The sequence below is a fragment of the Lathamus discolor genome, chromosome Z, assembly GCF_037157495.1.
Source record: "Lathamus discolor isolate bLatDis1 chromosome Z, bLatDis1.hap1, whole genome shotgun sequence".
NCBI classification, from domain to species: domain Eukaryota; kingdom Metazoa; phylum Chordata; class Aves; order Psittaciformes; family Psittacidae; genus Lathamus; species Lathamus discolor.
In genome coordinates, this window is record NC_088909.1 from 106,382,194 (window position 1) to 106,402,222 (window position 20,029).

A 20,029-nucleotide genomic window follows, 5' to 3' on the forward strand; every position below is an offset into this window, starting at 1 on the left:
ATAAATGTTTTTACATGCTGGGACAAAGCTGTATTGCTCTGGAGAAGGCTGTATGAAAAATCAGACAGTGCCTTTGTGTGCTCCTGGTGGGATGCAGGAGTGTGTCCAATAGTGAAGGACTGGCACAGGATGCCCAGAGAAGCGGTGGATCCTCCATCCCTGGGAACATTCAAGGTCAGTCTGGACAGAGCTCTGGCAGCCTGATCTAGATAAAGATGTCCTTGCTCACTGCACGGGTTTGGACCAGATGACCTTTAAAAGTCCCAACCCAAACTATTCTATGGTTCTAATGCACTGCATGTCTGCAGGACATCTGCACATCTTCTAGCCAGTCCTGGTGAGTAATGTGAAGAGGAGACAGAGCAGTAGCCCCACAGCCTCTGGACAGCTGGTGTGTGTGACTTGTGTTATGCTTGCCAACCCTTCATGCTAAATGGAAAGGACACAGTGAGCATAGGGATCTACTGGCTGAAAATCTGAAGCCACCAGCATTCCCCTGAGCCTGCTTTACAGATACACATTCACAAAGACATGTGCATGTGGGCTGAGCACAGTCTAACCCTAAACCTACATTAGAATGCAAAGCTGGAGGTCAACTCATAGTCCTTAAATACTCAAAAAGTCCACTGAAATCAATGTTATTAATTTCTGGGATAGTGAAATGCATGTAGAGAGGAGGCAGTAAGTGCAACCCCTTCTCCTAGAGCTGGTGGAAGCTGGTCCTGCCTTGTACACTAGCTTAACTCCTACCATGTGAAGACCAGCCAGGGATCACAAGTAAAAAAACACAGTATTTTCTCCACTCAGGTTTTCAGAGAAGAGATGAAAGGGTATGCTAAGTGACTTTATAATACAGAGGAGCCACAGGGCAACCATGAACTGGGCCTTCAAGGAGCTACTTCTGCATGAAGGCTGAAGGGAAAAAACTCCAGGACCTACTCTGGAAGATGCTATGTCAATGATGCCTTTTTGAACTGCTCTGGGTCACTGTGGTCAGCTCCTGTTGGGTGGCTCACAGGGAACTGCCATCAGGTTGTACTTCCCTTTTTTTTCTTCAGGGATCCCTTCAGTTTCTGCCACAGACTATCTTTCCTCCTTATCCTCTTCTCCACCAGTGAGCACTCTTTCCTTCGTATTTCCCTCACTAGTCCATGAAAGACATCATCAATGTAGAAGCGGAGGGCAGCTGAAGTCTCGAAAAAGGAGCAGGAGTACTCTCTGGCTAAGCTCATTCCTTCTTCAGTCGAGACCTAGAGAGAAAAGTCCATAAGTATTGCCTAATGCACACAGCATGAAGCAACATGAGAACGTTACAGTAGACATAGTCTGACTTTCTGGATTTGCAAATCACAAGCCTTTAATTTTAAAGGAAAATATTCCAAGAGAGAAGATTCAAGACTGAAAGGATCAGAATGACATGAAATGTTTGAACAGAATATATTGACAATATTCATGTGCTCAGGTATATTATTCCCCTAATTCTAAGGCATCATTTTCTTCATGTATTTCCTCTTTTTAATGCAGATCCTATAGTTTGATAATGCTGGTACCTTTATTCCACAGACTGGAACAGGTGGCCAGAAAGACTTACATAGACAATACCTATTCAGTATTAACCTAATCCTGAAGGCAACTTGACTCAAACACACTAGCTTTCATACCTCAAGATTTCTCAGTCACATTAATTTCTGACCACACCTTTAAGTGTTTTGGTTTTGGTAAACCTGTAATCCTGTCACTGAGCTAATGCTTGGTCTGTAAGAAGATCCAAAACCTATTTGTTTTTCAGTTCATCTTCCTTAAGTGACCTCATGTACTTACTGTTCTCAGAGAACATGAAGAAATATGTCTGTATTTTGACAAACTGTAGGGGGTGGAATCATCACCAATCTAGAGGGAACCAAAGCAGATCTTTCTCTAATTTGCTTGGATTTTGAAACAGGGATCTTTCTCCTAAAATTTCTATACTGATTACCTCTTGGCATTTGACCTACCACCTTGCTAAATGGAAGGCTGTTCAGCATACTGACCAATGTGTGGTTCAAACAGACGTTAAATGTTTACTGTAAGGACTGCCACCACCTACAATTTAGAGTACTTTTTGCACTTTGGGAGCTCTTCCAGTAACATGTAACAAGTCAGCAGGAAGACAATGAGCAAACCCTATGAGCTTCTAAATGTTAAGCTATCTTTCCAGCCAATAGACTATCATTTGTTTTCAGTATTTAAACAACACTGGAATGTGGTCATGGATGGCTATGTCCTTTTTAGGAAAGATAGGTCAGCAAAGCGAGGTGGTGGAGTTGCTCTTTACGTGAGAGAGCAACTAGAATGTGTTGAGTTCTGTCCGGGGTCGGATGAGGAGCAAGTGGAATGTCTGTGGGTACGAATTAAGGGACAGACTGGCACGGGTGATACAGTTGTGGGGGTCTATTACAGACCTCCTGATCAGGACGAAGGAGTTGATGAGGCTTTCTACAGCCAACTGGAAGTAGCCTCGCGACTACATGCCTTAGTCGTCGTGGGGGACTTTAACTACCCCGATATTTGCTGGAAGACTCACACAGCCAGTCATTCACAGTCTAGGAGGTTCCTCAAGTGCATTGATGATAATTTCTTAATGCAAATGGTGGACGTACCAACTAGGAGAGCAGCGCTGCTAGATTTAGTACTTGCCAACAAGGAGGGTTTGGTCGAAGTGGTGACGGTCAACGGCAGCCTTGGCTGCAGTGACCATGAGATGGTGGAGTTTAGGATCCTGTGTGGGAGGAATAGAATACCTAGCAAAGCCACAGTTCTGGATTTCCGAAGGGCCAACTTTGGCCTCTTCAGTCAACTGCTAAGGGAAGTCTCATGGGAAAGGGTACTAGGCGGTAAAGGGGCTCAAGATAGTTGGTTAGCATTCAAGGACCGCTGCTTCCAAGCTCAGGATCGGAGCGTCCCAATGAGTAGGAAATCAAGTAAGGGATCTAGGAGACCGGCGTGGTTAAACAAGGAGCTGCTGGGCAAACTCAAGTGGAAAAGGAGAATCTATGGATTATGTAAGGAGGGGCTGGCCACTTGGGAGGAATATAGGACAGTTGTTAGAGGATGTAGGGAGGCAATTAGGACAGCTAAGGCCTCCTTGGAACTCAATCTTGCTAGTCGGGTTAATGACAATAGAAAGGGCTTCTTCAAATACATAGCAAATAAAACTAACACAAGAGGCAATATAGGCCCACTGCTGAACGAAGTGGGTGCCCTGGAGACAGAGGATATAAAGAAGGCAGAGGTGCTGAATGCCTTCTTTGCCTCTGTCTTTACTCCTGCAGACTCTCCCCGAGGGCCCCGGATTTCTATAGCCCCAGAAGGAGTCAGGACAAAGGAGGAGTTTGATTTGGTAGATGAGGATTGGGTTAGGGATCAGCTATGCAAACTGGACATCTGTAAATCGATGGGTCCGGATGGAATGCACCCACGGGTGCTGAGGGAGCTGGCGGAGGTCATTGCTAGGCCACTCTCCATCATCTTTGGTAAGTCGTGGGAAACGGGAGAGGTGCCTGAGGATTGGCGGATGGCAAAGGTCACACCAGTCTATAAGATGGGCAAGAAGGAGGACCCGGCTAATTATAGACCGGTCAGCCTTACCTCCATCCCTGGAAAGATGATGGAACAACTTATTCTTGACTCCATCACTAGGCATATCAAGGATGAGGGGGTCATTAAGAACAGCCAACATGGTTTTATGAGGGGGAAGTCATGTATGACCAACCTTATAGCCTTCTATGAGGAAGTGACTAGGTGGAGGGATGATGGTAGAGTGGTAGATGTAGTTTTTCTTGATTTCAGTAAGGCATTTGATACTGTCTCCCACAGCATCCTCATAGATAAGCTAAGGAAGTGTGGGCTTGACGATCAAGTAGTGAGGTGGATCGAGAACTGGTTGAAAGGAAGAAGGCAGAGAGTTGTGGTCAATGGCGCAGAATCTAGCTGGAGGTCTGTGACTAGTGGAGTTCCTCAGGGGTCGGTGCTGGGACCGGTGCTGTTTAATATTTTCATCAATGACCTGGATGAGGGAACTGAGTGCACCCTCAGCAAGTTTGCTGATGACACAAAACTGGGAGGAGTGGCTGACACACCAGAGGACTGAGCTGCCATTCAGCGAGACCTGGACAGGCTGGAGAGTTGGGCGGGGAGAAACTTGATGAAATTTAACAAGGGCAAGTGTAGAGTCTTGCATCTGGGGAAGAACAACCCCATGTACCAGTACAGGTTGGGGGTTGACCTGATGGAAAGTAGCGAAGGGGAAAGGGACCTGGGGGTCCTGGTGGATAGGAGGATGACCATGAGCCAGCAATGTGCTCGTGCGGCCAAGAAGGCAAATGGCATCTTAGGGTGCATTAGAAAGGGAGTGGTTAGTAGGTCAAGAGAGGTTCTCCTCCCCCTCTACTCAGCCTTGGTGAGGCCGCATCTGGAATATTGCGTCCAGTTCTGGGCCCCTCTGTTCAAGAAGGACAGGGAATTGCTTGAAGGAGTCCAGCGCAGAGCCGCAAAGATGATTAAGGGAGTGGAACATCTCCCTTATGAGGAGAGGCTGAGGGAGCTGGGTCTCTTTAGCTTGCAAAAGAGGAGACTGAGGGGTGACCTCATCAATGTTTACAAATATGTGAAGGGTAGGTGTCAGGATGATGGAGCTAGGCTTTTTTCAGTGATATCCAGTGATAGGACAAGGGGCAATGGGTGTAAACTGGAGCATAGGAAGTTCCATGTTAACATCAGGAAGAACTTCTTTACTGTAAGAGTGACAGAGCACTGGAACAGGTTGCCCAGGGGAGTTGTGGAGTCTCCTACACTGGAGATATTCAAGGCCCGCCTGGACAAGTTCCTGTGTGATGTACTGTAGGTTACCCTGCTCTTGCAGGGGGGTTGGACTAGATGATCTTTTGAGGTCCCTTCCAACCCTTGGGATTCTGTGATTCTGTGAACAAGCTAAGTGAATGAACCATATGAATGACAGGTATGGTGTATATTCAAGTTCTAGGTCAGAAATTCCAGCCCTTATTTTCACTTGTATTTGGATATCATGATTTATTCAAGTAACTTTCCAACCATTGGGTAAAAAGGCAAAAAAGTTACTTTTAGACAGCCTTGCGAAAGGCTACAAAATCAGCTATGAAAAGTCTTAATTTCTACTACCACAAGACTGATCTTGGTTGTTTTTCATATTTCTACCTTCATGCACCCAAAGTGCCATTTACATTTATTAGGGAAACAAACACTGGTATTAAAATACAAACATGAGCAAAATGCCCTTTATATTAAAGTTGTGACATCACCTCACTGCATTTTTTGGCATCTACATATAAAGCTGGACACAGTGATAAACAGGACTTGGGATGAAACAGAAAGTCACTTCGTTCCAGCCTGGAGATAAATCTGCACCAAGAAAGTACCTGCATAACACAGACCACAAAACCCCTCCCCATCACCTTTGCATTGAGTCACGAATGTTGTAACATTACTAGGATTATTCCTCTACGTTACAGCTATAATCTTAATTAAGAATATTGTAAGGGTAAGCAGGGAGGTTGTACGCCAACCTGAACAATACTCTCTGACACAATGAAAAATTGTTACTACTTTCCAACTGCTATAATTGCCAACCTTTAGCAAAAAGGAGAAGGGTAGCAATATGGTCCATGTTTGTCTCTGGGCAGCTGTGTAAGCAAAATGTGTGATTCAATATGTCTATAGGGCACCATTGAGAAATTGATTGTCTGGATAGAAGACTATTTTGGTCTATTTTGGACTTTATAATATTTTTTTCTTTGCTATGCCTTGTTTGAGTTGAAGGAGGATTTTTTTTTTTATTTTATTTTGCTAAAGACACTGCAGTTCTGTGCAAATGGTTACACAGAGCTGCAGTTTCAGCGAAGATTTCATACATTCATTACCTAAAGCAAAAAAACCCCTGAAACACATAAATTCAAATATCCTTATGTTAAAGAATTGTAAGTTCATAAATGGAATTAGGGTGCAAACACAGCAATACTCAAATATAAAATACTACCATTCCTTTTGCTCAATGACTATCTAGTCTATGGCCATCTAATTCCTCCTTTATTCCACTTTTTATTTTATTTTTTGTCTTTTTTAGGATCAAAACTATGTTTTATTCCACCTGCAAGGAAGAACAACTGCAGGGAAGACATGCTACACTTCGTAATGAAACAAGACTGCAAAGAGCTGTGAGAAGTGGAGAATACTCAGGGGAAATAAATTGTTCAGTAAAACTTCCTCCCAGCTTCTGTGTGGCTGGAGGCTTGTAACGTGGCCAAAATTGGCTGGGTTTCCATAAAAAGCAGCAAAAAGTTTGGGTTTGGACTCCAGATTCCTTCCATATTACGGAGACAACATTAAAGTTATTAATGGAAATAGCTTGTTTAAAAGGATGGTATTGTTCTTAAATCTTACCCTGAGGAACTGATTAACTGCTTTGGGGAAATTTTATTAACTAATTCAGCACTTGGAGGACACCTGGCACAAACAATTTCAGGATGTTTAGCTGAAGCTTTTCAGCTTCAAGGCTGAAAACAGGCTTCTCTGAAATCTAATGTTGTCATAATTACCATTACTGCTTCCAGCACCAATGAATATATAGCTATGGTAATTTAATTAATCTTCATGCTGAAGGAACTCTAAATACAGAGGAATGTCTTGAGGAAAAATACACATTTTTTTTTGCTCATAATCTGGTCAAAAGGCTAGACACCTATGGAATGAGAAACAAGGGATAAAACCCTTGATGAGGTCGCTGACACCCACATAATTCCAGGGATTTACCTTGTTCCCATCTTATTGCCAGAAGAGAAACTCTATCACAGAAATCCATCCCAGATCCGCAGAGCTCAGGGAAGTGTTGACAAATTGCAGCTTCCATGGGTCTGTATCAGCAGAAGATATGATCTGTCTGTCAGCATGACATGGACAGACAGGTCAAGCAGCAAAGTCATTCTATTGAATATATATCTAGGAAGCAGAGCTTTATATCTCATCTTCAGAGTAACTCTCCATGATTGAACCTGGCATTGTTTCTCAGAGTATAATTCTGGATATATTGATTGCAATTTAGCTCGTTCCTTTTCAGGTAAAGCTTAAGAAAGGAATGAAGGTGGAAGACTGGTGTAGAGAAGATAATGAAAAATGAAAATTTGAGAGCTGGCAGAAGCTTCCTGAGTTTGATCCAAGCTTTAAAAACTCTGATTGTCTCGGCAGAGTTTGGATCAGGGCTTACAGAAGCAGGGCATGAAGCTTGCTGTATAACAAAAGAGCAAGAGAAGTCCATAAAATGGGCAATGAAACTTCATGGACATGATATGTGAGCACCAGGAAAACAGTCTCTTCACATCTTCCTTGCAAAATGCATGGTTCTGAGGGCCCATTTAAGCACATATGAGTTGAGAGGAAAGACATACCAGTTAGAACAGTATGTGGACCATGGGACTTCAGGCTGAATTTGGGAGTTTTTCATCTCAGGATATTTCAGTGCAGCTGGAATGCAGCAAAGCTTCATACAGACAGGAAGTATCCACTGTCTACAAACTGCATTTTATAGCATTAAGATTCTGTTTGTGGCTTTTGCAAACCTCCCTTGGAAAATTACAACTGAGATTAAATGCAATGCTGACAGCCTGTGAAAGCCGTGATGAATGAGCTGTCATCTTTAAGACAGCCAGTTCTCTACTAAGGTCAGTTCCTGTACAACCAAAAGGAGAGCACAAAACTAGTGGTGCTGGATGGTGGGAGGCGGGGGGGCACTGGCAATCACTGGACCCTATAGGCAGAACATAAAAATTTCTGTATCTGAGAAACAAAGTGCAAAGAAAGTAAACAGATCAATAGCCTACCTCTGTCCTTGGACTGTCATTAGCTGGAAAATCTCCATCAAGATCAGACTATTTTCTATACAGCTTTGTCTCTCCTTTGGTCTAGGCAGCAACAGAAGCATCCCAAAGTAGACTTCATCTACAGAGATGATACTAGCAGACTGGGTAGTCCTGGGGCCCTCACTACAAGGGGGGTTGGACTAGATGATCTTTTTAGGTCCCTTCCAACCCTTGGGATTCTGTGATTCTGTGATTCTGTGCTTGAGAGGGTCCAGAGAAGGGCAGCAGAGCTGGTGAAGGTTCTGGAGCACAAGTGTGATGAGAAACGGGTGAGGGACCTGTGGGGGGGTTTAGTCTGGAGAAGAGAAGGCTCAGGGGGGACCTTATCACTCTCTACAACTGCCTGACAGGAGGCTGTACTGAGGTCAGGTCAGACTCTTTTCCCAAGTAACAAGTGATAAAAAAGAGAAAACAGCCTTAAGCTGTGCCAGGGAGATTTACACTGAAATAATTCCTTCCCCAAAGGGTGCTCAGGCATTGGAACAGGTTGCCCAGGGCAGTGGTGGAGTTACTGTCCCTGGAAGTGTTCACTAACAGTGTAGATGGGGCCCTTAGTGACATGGGTTAATGGTGGTCTTGGCAGTGTTGGGTAATGTTTGGACTTGATGATCTTAAAAGGTGTTCTCCAAACTAGTTGATTCTATGATTCTGACTCGACAGCATGATCTCAGGTGAGTAGCGGTGGTCCTCGTGCAGGAAAGCAATGCATTTACTCTTGTGCCTCTCCTCCCTGCAACAGCATGGTCTATCTGAGATGGCTTTTTGCAGTTTCTCCCCTGTGATTGGGAGCTGCAGTTTGCCATGAAGAGTCCTGGAGCCTGCAGGCAGAGTGCAAGGTTGCAAAGATTCTCCCAAATTTATGATAAGAGATTTCTACCCTGGCAGTCGTCATTAATTTTGAAATGGCAAACAGAGTGATAATTATAGATCCAAAAGCTTCATTTTGTGAATTATCTTTGTTGAAGACATGGATCTTGATCACTAATCAGAGACAGAAGGGGACACATGTTGTTCTACAGAGTGCTCATCTAAAACCTACTGAGGCTAACAGGAGGAATTCCAGTGGTTTTTGATCAAGCTTTATATTTTTGACAGGCAATAATTTATGTCAGCTGTAAACAAAGGATAACTCTTTAAGAACACAGGGAGGCAAGCAGCACTTTGAGCAGCCTTGTCTGAGCAGCACCACAGCAAATAATAAAAGGAGTAGGAAAAGCCATGAGTACTCTGAATAATGTGTAGGAAAGTTCCATGTCCTTTCCCTCCAGCTCTGCTGGGGTTTTGATGTTTCCCAACAGGCCCCATTCAGAAAACAAGAACCAGATGCCAGGTTGTGTATTAACACCTGGATATCAGTTTAGAGACACGCAGACAATCCATAAGAATCCACACAAACATTTGGGTCTCTTCCCATCACAGTCCATTACCTGAGGATATCAGAACAAACATAATAAGCTCTTGGTACAGAAGCAACCCTATAATATACTACAGGAAAAAGCTAAAGAGATCAAAGGTATTCATAACTTCCTCATTCTCTTATAATCAAATCTGCCAAGTGAAAAAGAGAAAAGTTATCTTATGGGTAAAGAAAGTGAATGCCATTCTGGAAAACAGCAAGCCAAAAATAGCTACTGTCTATATGAAATGAACGATATTTATTTTTAATCACAGCTCTGACCACTGGATTTATGCTGAATGCATTCCTTCACAGCACCTGTGAGTTTTCTTATTCATGAATAACAACCTGGACTGGCCAACTGTCACTAGTCTTAGTTCATCACTCCATGTCTAAGGTACCAGAAATAAACTAGGTGGTCCCTGGCCACCCAGCACTGACAAACATCAGGGACCTATACAGTAATCTGGACAAGGACAAGCTCTGTATTTTGATAGATGGGACTAGGGCTACTGAACACTGAGCTCTGTTCCTATATTGCCACCTGCCTTTCTTAGAGCCAAAGGCTCTCACTGTAAGCATTTGATTCCCATGTTGAGAAGTATGCAATCCAATCCACTAAACTGAAAACAGGTCTATTATACCCATGTCATTTTTGACAGTTATTAATTTTTTCCTTGGGCAAGTGTTGTATCAACAGGCATGGTGGCAGAGACTTTTTAGAGGCTGGTATAAAGATCTTTCCAAGCGTGAAATTCCATTGTTCAGGTCAAAGCTCAAATACTTGGATATTACAGCTCAAATACTTGGATATTACATCAGTGGCTGGGGTTAAAAGCCTGAGCAGAACCAGATAAAACAGAAAAATCAATCTTTCTGTCTTTTTAAGACAAGCACCACTGTTCTTATTTGTTCACATTATACTTGTCATGAAATATTTTTTTAAAAGAAGAGAAAAACATTCTAAGTCCATCTACCCTTTCTCTCTTTCCTCAGATATTTACATTTATAAACTGCCCATCATGGTCTTGCCACTGAGCAATGACATCCCTGAAAGGAGGAGAAAAAACAAGATTAAGTGGAAATCAATTCAGGTGGAAAGAAATGTTGAATACTAGCCTTTGTGAGGAACCAGTGTTTCCTCTATGGCCAGACATTCAATATGACTATGCTTTAAGTCTAAACAAATGCATAGTAAATGCCAAAGTAAAACAAAAATCCTTGGTGTTAAAATCTCGTTTCCATCTCTTTCAACACAAATATTCTGCTTTGTTTCAGAATTTTAAATTAATTTTGAAGTAAATTATTTCTTAAAAACATAATGTTGAAACTTTTCTTTCTGCAAGCACAAATATTTTAGCCATTATGTATTATCCCATTCTCAAATGTACACATTACAGCTACCAATTCAATCTGGCCAAGATTCCACTAGAATTCACAACTGGTTTCCGCTGACACAAACCAGCATTTTTCATTCAACCAAACATGTACACCTTATTTTTTTTCCTCAGCCCCTGGTGAAGCAGACACCTCTTTTCAGCAGCCTGAGCAGTAAATGAGCAACGTGCTGCAGAAATGTGAGAAGAGAATTTCATGTCAGCACCATTACTCTTAAAACCATTTGGAAGTCTTCAGAAATAATTAGTTGAACAAACCTTACTCTGACTTCATGGCAAGCAATTTTGCAGGCTCAGCTTTGCTGGCTTTCCAAATTACAAGGCTAGATGAGATAAAAGCTGCCATACAATTAATCACTGTTGTGAGGGTATTGCAATCAGTTTTGTTCCTTCCCCTTCCCAGAGTTACATGAAAGCTAGTGTCTTATAAGGTTTTTCCATGTTTTCCTTCCTGCCTTGCCACTCTGCAGTGCTTTTTGCTGGGTTCACACTTAAGAATTATTGGTGACCAGGATGGAGTCTAGCCATGGGTGTAGATAGGATTAGAAGACTGGGCCATGGAGAAGATGTGGTTTTGCTGTGTGAATTTACACCCTGACAGACTGGTTGTCATGAAAATGTCATGGCCCAGTACTATGCTCCTCATGTCCTCAGCTGTTCCAACCTCTGCATTACAGAGGCTAAGATATTCTTTCCCTTCCCCTCATAACCTGGCCTTTGCATTTGGACAGGAAGGAAAATGTAGTTTTAGCAATGCAGAAAATAATAGGCTTGCCTGGGGCTTCTGTGATGAGCTTTATATATTATTTTTAGGGGATGGAGAATGGAGATTGTGGAATTGTAAAACTAATTTGCTATTTTTTAAAGGAAACTTTACAATAGTCTCGAGAAAAAAAATTCCAGGAAAATAAAAGAGATTTTTCTGTCCCAAATTATGCAGTTCTTGCCTGGTTAATCAGTGAGGCAGGATACAAAACACAGCTTAAACTTTCTGTTCTGAGCCAGGAAGAATCATACTCTCATTTGATCCTAGGGAACTGCAAATTGTTAGGGACTGAGAAAGTAAACTCATGAAGCATCAACAAACACTTCTTATGCTTTTCACCATTGACCACTGTTAGACTAGAGTGACATTTTCTCTGACCTGCTAAGGTCATTGCTACACTCTTATATAAAAACTCTAAACTATTACTAGCTATTTTGTGAAATATATCTGTCTCACTTTTTTTCTTGTGAAAAAAAATCTTAATGCAAGGCTAATTCATACTTGCATAATAATTACTGGAGGTTTTTAGCATCTTTTGTGATAGATATTACTGCTCAGCACTGATGTCTGCCTAGTCTTTTTCTGCCTTTTGTTTTTTTTTATTTTCCTCAAACTTTGGATCCACAATATCCTTGTAACACAGGATCTATGCCTCCAGGAAATTTCATTTCTGCTTGTATAAAATGTTTTGAATAAAGCGAAACATTCTCCATGCAGTTGCTAGTTGCAAAGCAAGCAAAACACATGATGCTCCTAGATTTATTGTTTTCAACTTCTGCTAATGTTACTTCATTGTTTCACAGATGTAATGCTAAATACTTAATGTCTCATTTAATGCAAAAATCACTATGGAGTCAGGGTGCTGTCTGCAGGTTAGACTCTGAAGTTGTTCTTCTCTACTACAGACTGCACTCGGCTTTACCTTGTCAAAAGCAAGACTGATGAGTGGGTAAAAGCATCTTTATACCAGGAAATGTTCCTAGAGTGATGGCCTCAGGATCTGACTGAATTGGATACTCGGAGCCACATGATCTTGCATCTGTCAGCAATAGCTCTAGGTCTAATTTGAAGAGAATGTGGAAGTGTTAAATCCTTAGCATCAGTCTTCAAGATGAACAAGTATGGGTCAATTGCTCAAAGCATTTTTTAGAGATCTGACAATTTTCTAAATTGTCCATCATCTTTAAAGGTACTTTGATTGCAACGCTCTGCTGTAGATGGCCATAAGATAGTTGCAAAAAGCAGTTTCTGCGTCAGTTCAGGTTGGAATACCTAAATGAAGAGTATGGATTTTTGTATGGAAAAAAAAAAAAGAATTGCAATTTTAGGTTCACAAGAAAGGAAAATCTTTTCAATCTTTTGTAAGCAACAGCAACAACAACAAAAAAAAAAACAATTATAACCTGCTAATGACAGATGCTTATTAAAGGGTTTCCATGTGAAAGAAGCTGCAAATGTGCCTTTCAGTCTTTTTTTTAAGCAAATAAAAAGTTAGTAGGTTGAACTCTTAACAATGCAAGTGATTTCTATGGTTTTGTGAGCACAAGTTAACTATCAGTACAGCACAGCCACCCCCATATCTTTTATCTATATGTGGACCAATGTAGCCTATTTTGATTTATGTGTTAGAAATTAAAATTCTAATCGTCAATTGAATTAAGTTCTTCATTAGGACTCAGGCACTATGCAGACGGGGTACTAAGTAAATCCACTTAATACCTGGTAACCTATTCAATTATCTGTGTCATTATATTACTTTGAAGATGTAACACAGCCTCTTAACAGCAATATTTTGTCCTGAAAACACTCCACTGACATGAGGAGATAAGAAAAGAGGGCAGGAGTCAGTGAGGAGGAGACCAGGACTCTGCTTTCAGTGTCCTATTTTCCAGTTGTCTGCTGAACACTGGAAAATGTCATTCAAGAAATCTGAAGGAAAACAGAAAGAAATCCGAAGAGCTAAACAGAAAACAAGAAAGAGGCAGAAACAGCTGTACATTTATTTGTGTATGTTTTTATGTATAGTCACAAAGAACTACAAATGTAAATAAAAAACTCACACACAACCAAATAAAAATACTGGTGATTCACAGAACTGAAATAGTCTTTTGAGCCTAAGTTTGTGTTCAGTTAAATGTCTCATTTTTATCCATATAATAAATAGACTACTGGAATTAAGCTCTGGAAGTTCAACCTTTGCTTAAGCTGAATGCGAGTTTCCAACACTGGAATAAAAAGGTCACAAAAAATGTCTGTTCCAAATTCAACAGTCCTGTGTGTCCTGACACCACACACTGCTTCACACCATGAGGAGTGCAATACACATTTATTCTAGCATACAGTTTTCACATTTAAACATATTCCCAGACAAAGCTTACAGACAGACAGAGAACACCATGCTAGACTCCTGGCAGTAAAAAGAAAATTGCAACAAATCTCTCCCTCCTCCCTTCATCTTCACGCATTTATCATCTGCAGGGATTCAGGGATTCTGTCCATGCTGCTGAACTGGGTATTCAAAAGGAGTGAGATAGAGGGAGAATTTATAATGGATTTACAGAGATTTGGACTGCAATGGAATAATTTAGGTTTTGGATTCTTTTTCAGAAGTTTACTGAAGCAAGCACGTGTTGAAGTGTATGAGGCACCAAAGCACTTTATGAACAATTTACAGAATGTTTCACTTTTCCACTTATTACTTGGGTTGCTTTTGAAACAAAAAGTTTCTCAATGCAACGAGACAGGGATGTTATACCAGGAAATGGGAGTGGTGAGCTGGGTTGTTTGTTGTTTTTTTTTTTTTTCCTGGAAAATGTAATTAATTTTGAGCATTTAGTAATTTTGAAGTTTATTGGGAAAGTTTGTCAAACAGTCTCATTATGGGAAATACTTACATACTATCTTTATTAAACTAATGGCATTGATCTTCCCCATGTCAATATCACTTCAGGCAGAATGTTACACTTTTATAGAACATGAATTGACTAAAAAAATCATGGGATCTTCACTGAAGTTTTCCTTTTCAGCTCCTCTCTAACGTGCTGAAAGGAGAGCTCATGGGTGAGCAAAGAGTCTTTTCTTTGTCAGAGGAGCGCTGAAAGAGAGAGGTCCACGACATAGGAAACTTAAAACAGGAATGATGGTTGCATAAGGAGCATATACTTAGCTCCATTGTGTATTGTCATCCACCAGTGTGGACACTGTATAATAAAATACTGAGTCTGAAGAACTGCATGTGAAGGGGATAACAATGAGAAATGAATGTGCTGAGGGAGAAAAATTAAAAATCTTAAATGGCCGGTGGGTAGGAAGAGCTGTAAGAATGCATTTAGCTAATTAGCCATAACAAGCTCTTCATTGCCTGCTAACCTCACTCAAATTACCTCACTTCTGCTGCAGGCTAAGAACATGCACTTGGATAGTTTCCGTGGTAACTTGCTCATACATCTGTGGTTAGCATGCCCTGTTGGCAAAGCTCCCTGTTTGGCAGGCAGTATCTTTGGATAACCCTTCTGCATTTGCTGCCTGTGGGCTCTGATTTTTACTCAGAAGACTGAGCACCTTAAAGTAAGCAAAAGCAATAGCAAGCAGCTGGCAGAATCTTAACTTTGTTGCATACATCCCCAAACTCTCTTGCATACATCTCCAAGACATTTTGGATACTGTGCTAACAGAAACTTAAGCAATGATGATGCTCAAGGATTAATTAGTAGGCTTTTTAACAGAATCTGAATTTTTTACTAAGGACAGAGAGCTTAGCTGGGATGCTCATTCTTGTTTATTGTCACAAAGGAAAGGGTATAGCGAAGAGAAAGGAAGAAGAAGCAGAAGGGTGAAAGTGGAAGGAAAGAGGAGGGGAGGAAGGTAGATTAGATCTTTATTCTGCTAGCTTGGGGACAGAATGAGACAACAGACTTTAAGCAAACAGAATGGCAGAAACTCCTTGCTGGAAGCATCTGTTTAACCTCCTCTGTCCACCATGTATCCATCCAATTATGCAGATATTCTTTTGATGTGCACAACATGCTGTATTAATACACCCTGGGAGCCCAAGTCATAACTATGGCTGATAAATTTATATTCTAATCCAGGGTAATAAACTTTTCAGTCCACCACTGATAAAGCTGTGGCTCATTTTACCTAGGGCATGTGTGAATGTGCATTTCTTAAATACATAAATAAGCCTAGGTCTGAGGAATAAAATTGCTGGTAATAAAAGCAACATCTGGTGAAAAGCAGTAAGTGCTTGAAGCCTTAACAGTTACTGTCACTAACAATTCAGGACATGTTATCACCCCATTATTTTTTTACCCTCGGAAATAAAAAGAGTGTTATTAAATGGTTTAGAAAATGACAGCTGCCTGTGGTAAAGTTTTGTTGTACTCGATGGAAGGAATATTAACAAGAGGGTAAGTATGGTACCTTTGAGAAAAGGATTTGGAAAAATAAATGTAGATCACATTTCAGAGAGAAGAGGGAGTTGTTATGGCTGACAATTTTTTTCAGGCTGGAATTCAATATATTCTACTAAGAGATACATAGAAATCAGACATTCATAGCATGCTTTAGGATGGAAGAGTGGGTCCACCTACAGCAGATTACTAATATGTTCAGTAGAGTTTTGACCACTTCCAAGGAAGGAAATCTCACAGCCTCCCTAGGCATTTGTTCCACAGTTAAACCACTCTTATGGTGCAAAAAATCCCTCATTGTTAATATGACTTTCTTGTGCTGCAATATTTTTTTCTTTTCTCCTCATCCTTTCATTGTACACCTCCAAGAAAAATCTGGTTTTCTCTTCAATCTATTGATTATTAGGTGGCTGAAGACAGCAAGAGGATTCATCAGGCTGAAAAAAAATCACCTTTTGAGGTCTCTCAACCTCTCCTGTTACTTTTTGTCCTCTACCCTCAAGACTTTCTTGGGGATTTCTGCTGAATTCCCTTCAGCACAGCAAGTTATTTCTTGAACTGTGAAGCCCAAAATAGCCTCAAAATTCCAGATAAATTCCCAAAAGTGCCGAATAAAGGTCCAAGGATCACTTTCTTGGACCTGCTAGCTACACTTTTACTAATACAACTCAGAACATGTCTGGCCACCTTCGCTGTAAAGGCACATTGTTGGTTCAAGGTCAGCTCATCCACAACTTCCCTGTCCTCTTCTTTTCTCTCAAGTGGTACTGCCTGCATGATGCTGTCCATCCCAGGTGCAGGCGTAGCGTTTGCTTTTGATGAACTTCATGCAGTGTCTGTTAGACCATTTCCCCTGTCTGACAATGTCCTCCCTGCCAGTGTATCAACCACACCATTCAAGTAGGTACCTCTCATGAAGGTACTTTCCATCCCAGAGTCTACTTGTTAGTGGATATTCAGAATGCTGCCTTGCAATCGACATCTGAGGAATGTTACTAGTAATTCGCTGTTAGGTGGACTTCGTACTTCTCATCACAGCCCTTTGACCTTGGTGGTCCAGCTAATTCCCCTCCACTTTGTAATCTATTTATCCAAACCATGTCTCAGTTGTTTGGCTACAAGTACAGTACGAGAGACTGAGCTGAAAGTTTTTTAAGAGTCAAGGTAAACATAATTATCCACAGAGTCAGTCTTCTGAAAGACACTACAGAACTCAGTCATCTTGTGAGGCATTATTTGCCATTGGTAAATCTATGCTAGCTGTTCCTGGGCACGTTCTTATCCTCCATGTGCCAGGGCATGGCTTTTTGGGATCATTTGCTTCATAAACAAATCATCAATTTCTTTTAAGGCAACTGAGATTTAAAAAATTCAGTGACACAATTGATTTAACTTTGAATTTCTTATCTCAGGTGTTGATACTTACAAATACAGACATCAGCAAAGGCTGTGTACTGTCCTATCCAGGAACTGGAGTGTACGCTCACCAACTGAGCCGCCTTTTATTTTGGCCTCACTGAAGCTTCTTCTGAAGCTATTCAAAGAACCTAAATGAAAATGTAACTGCTGAATTGAGATAAACATAATAAAACATAACTCTGTCCCACGTAAGTAAAGATAAGTGGAGCTTTTTTGATAATTACAGATTTTGGGTCACAACAATTTTTCTGCCTTTGCCTCTTTTTGGTTTTTGTTTCATGTTTGAAAAGCTTGATTAGATACTTCTGACCATTTTTCTTTCTCTTACTAATATTTGAAAAAAGTGCAGAATGAAAGTACACCACATATTATCAAAGAGAGCAGCATACAGCCTCACAGGCTATGCAGTGAAAAAGGGAGTAGAACTATTCAATTCTCATGCCATATGGGCAAGAGGGTTGAGCAAATGAAACAGAATTACTGAAGTAAATGAAAAAAAATCCTATTACACCTTGTTTCAGGCCTTAATGAAAGAGTCTGGAAAAAAGCAGTCATCCATCTCTGACCAGGTGGTATACCTGAGTACACAAAAACTGGGGGAAAGAGGGCAGCGAGAGAAGGGAACAGCTTAAACCACAGATGGCTTAAAATGATCCAAGAGGATATTTGTCTTTAATCCAGAATTGCTGCATCTTTTCATATACAGCTGGACACCGAGACCTATCCGTGAAAAAAATGGTTTGTTTCCTTATGTAGATTTGATATTTATGGCAATGGTTATTTTTCTATGATGTTTCTAGTGACAGATGAGCTTTTTTGATCTATATCTGCTATTCAATACTGCTTTCAATCTGGAACACATGCTGAACTTTGCACTTCGTAATCTGATGGTGGGGCACACTGCAGACTGCATAAAAGCCGTACCGATGGGATGAGTAAATAGCTTAAATGAATATTACACTATAGCTCATCCACAATAGGGTTTAACAGTTTTCAATTTCTTTGGTCTTTTAGGGATTAAGTGTACAATATTGACTCACTTTCTTTTCTGTTACTAGTGTTTGGTGCATTGGTAAATCATGTAATCCTGTGAAATCAACAAGGTTACTCTTAGAAAATACAATTATTTAACTGTCTATGAGTTGTAACAGTTCTCTTGGCTTGCGTAAGGATCTCTGTCCTTCTGTATTTCTTGGGTACAACCAAAAAAGTTTGCTGATCTGGGTGTCATCAGGTTGAGTGCACTGGTAACAGGAGACCACAAGATGTATCTCAGTGACATTCCACCTGCCTGAATGTACTGGCCTCTTGCGTGAGCAAACAGATGGACTGGAGACATTACAGTTGGGTAGCACATAGCGACAGATAAAATATTAACACTCCAGAATTTATAGGTATTTTCAATGCCCAGTTAAAGTATTCAAGTATAGTATGCCAAATATAGCATCTTTTCCTACCTTTCTCTTCCTCTGTTACTTAAGTTTGTAGCTTAATTGTTCTAGAGCAACAATTTCAAATGTTTTAGAAGTTTTTCTCAAAGTTAGCCAAAAAAATTAGAAGACAAACCAGAAAATAACAAGAATAAACCCCAAATATACTTACTGAAGGTAATTATTCTTTTGAAGATAACCCTACAAGGGCTGGTGGTTACGGGCATATGAAAAGCTATATTTAGAACTCTATTTTAACACTCACTGGTACAGTCCAAGAAGCAATCGAGATGTAGGAATTTATCTGCCAAATCAATTAATATAACTGGGAAAAAAAACCCAAAAAAACAAAACATAGGGAAACATTAAGCTGTACAATCTGGGTTGTGGGTCTGAAGCTGATTAAGGGCAATTGCTCTAATTTTAACTTAATGAAATCAATTATTCACACTCTACAGATAAATAAGTACCATAGCACCTGCGGAGGATGCTCAGAAGAATGACACAGACCCTTAAGTGATCCTGGTGATTATATCAGTTCTCAGTATTTCTGGCAATGACACTGTGTACCCCATTCAAAAGAGGAAGGGAGGGGAGGAGAAAGGAGAAGAAGAAAGGGGGATGGAGGGGAAGGGAGGGGAGGTAGCTTTTGCACTGTCAAGAAATGATCAGTAACAATCGCCTAACTTCTAGGCAGAAAGTGTTCCATGCCACTTAATAATACCCATTAGATATTTTCACATAATTTTTCTTTACTTTAAATGGCCCTTCCTCACAATTTCTCACAATGTCCATTTGTTCCTTATCGATATAGCCTGGTACTTATCTACTTTCATTTACTCAGGCTAGCACAATTAAGCTGCCTTTAATTTCCTCTTGATAGGACCAAACTGATACACATTGTCTGCACCTATCCAAATTTGGATTTGTCATCATCATCCATAAACAAGTACAGGTAATCTTTACAAAGATTTACTTATACTTTTATAATACCTTCGATGTTTCCATGCCATTGATAAACATATTACTCTGAATACCTCTTGAAGTGACATTTATTTTATGCACAGTTGCATGACATTTGTGGCTTATAATCACCCTGCAAGTGGCTGATATATCCAAGATTTTCTCTCCTGCCTTCCTGCTGATGTGTTATAGTAAACTGTCTTGGTATTAGTCCTTAAGGGCATGGCCTTGCACTTTTTACAATTTCATTTAATTCCACTTCTATCACTCCTCTGGGTCATACAGCTTTTCCTCTACAATAATCCTGTCTCTTGTAGGTAG

The 20,029-nt window shown here is 40.6% G+C and overlaps 1 protein-coding gene across 1 annotated transcript in view; it reads right to left on the bottom strand.

Annotated features, from left to right (window-relative positions):
* Nucleotides 1-1,028: 1,028 nt before the first annotated feature.
* The window catches only part of RIT2 (Ras like without CAAX 2), a 208,489-nt gene continuing 189,488 nt past the window's right edge, over nucleotides 1,029-20,029 (bottom strand). Inside the window, exon 5 of the mRNA XM_065662544.1 lies at nucleotides 1,029-1,250. Coding sequence (XP_065518616.1) covers nucleotides 1,029-1,250 — 222 coding nt within the window. The remainder of the gene's footprint in view (nucleotides 1,251-20,029) is intronic.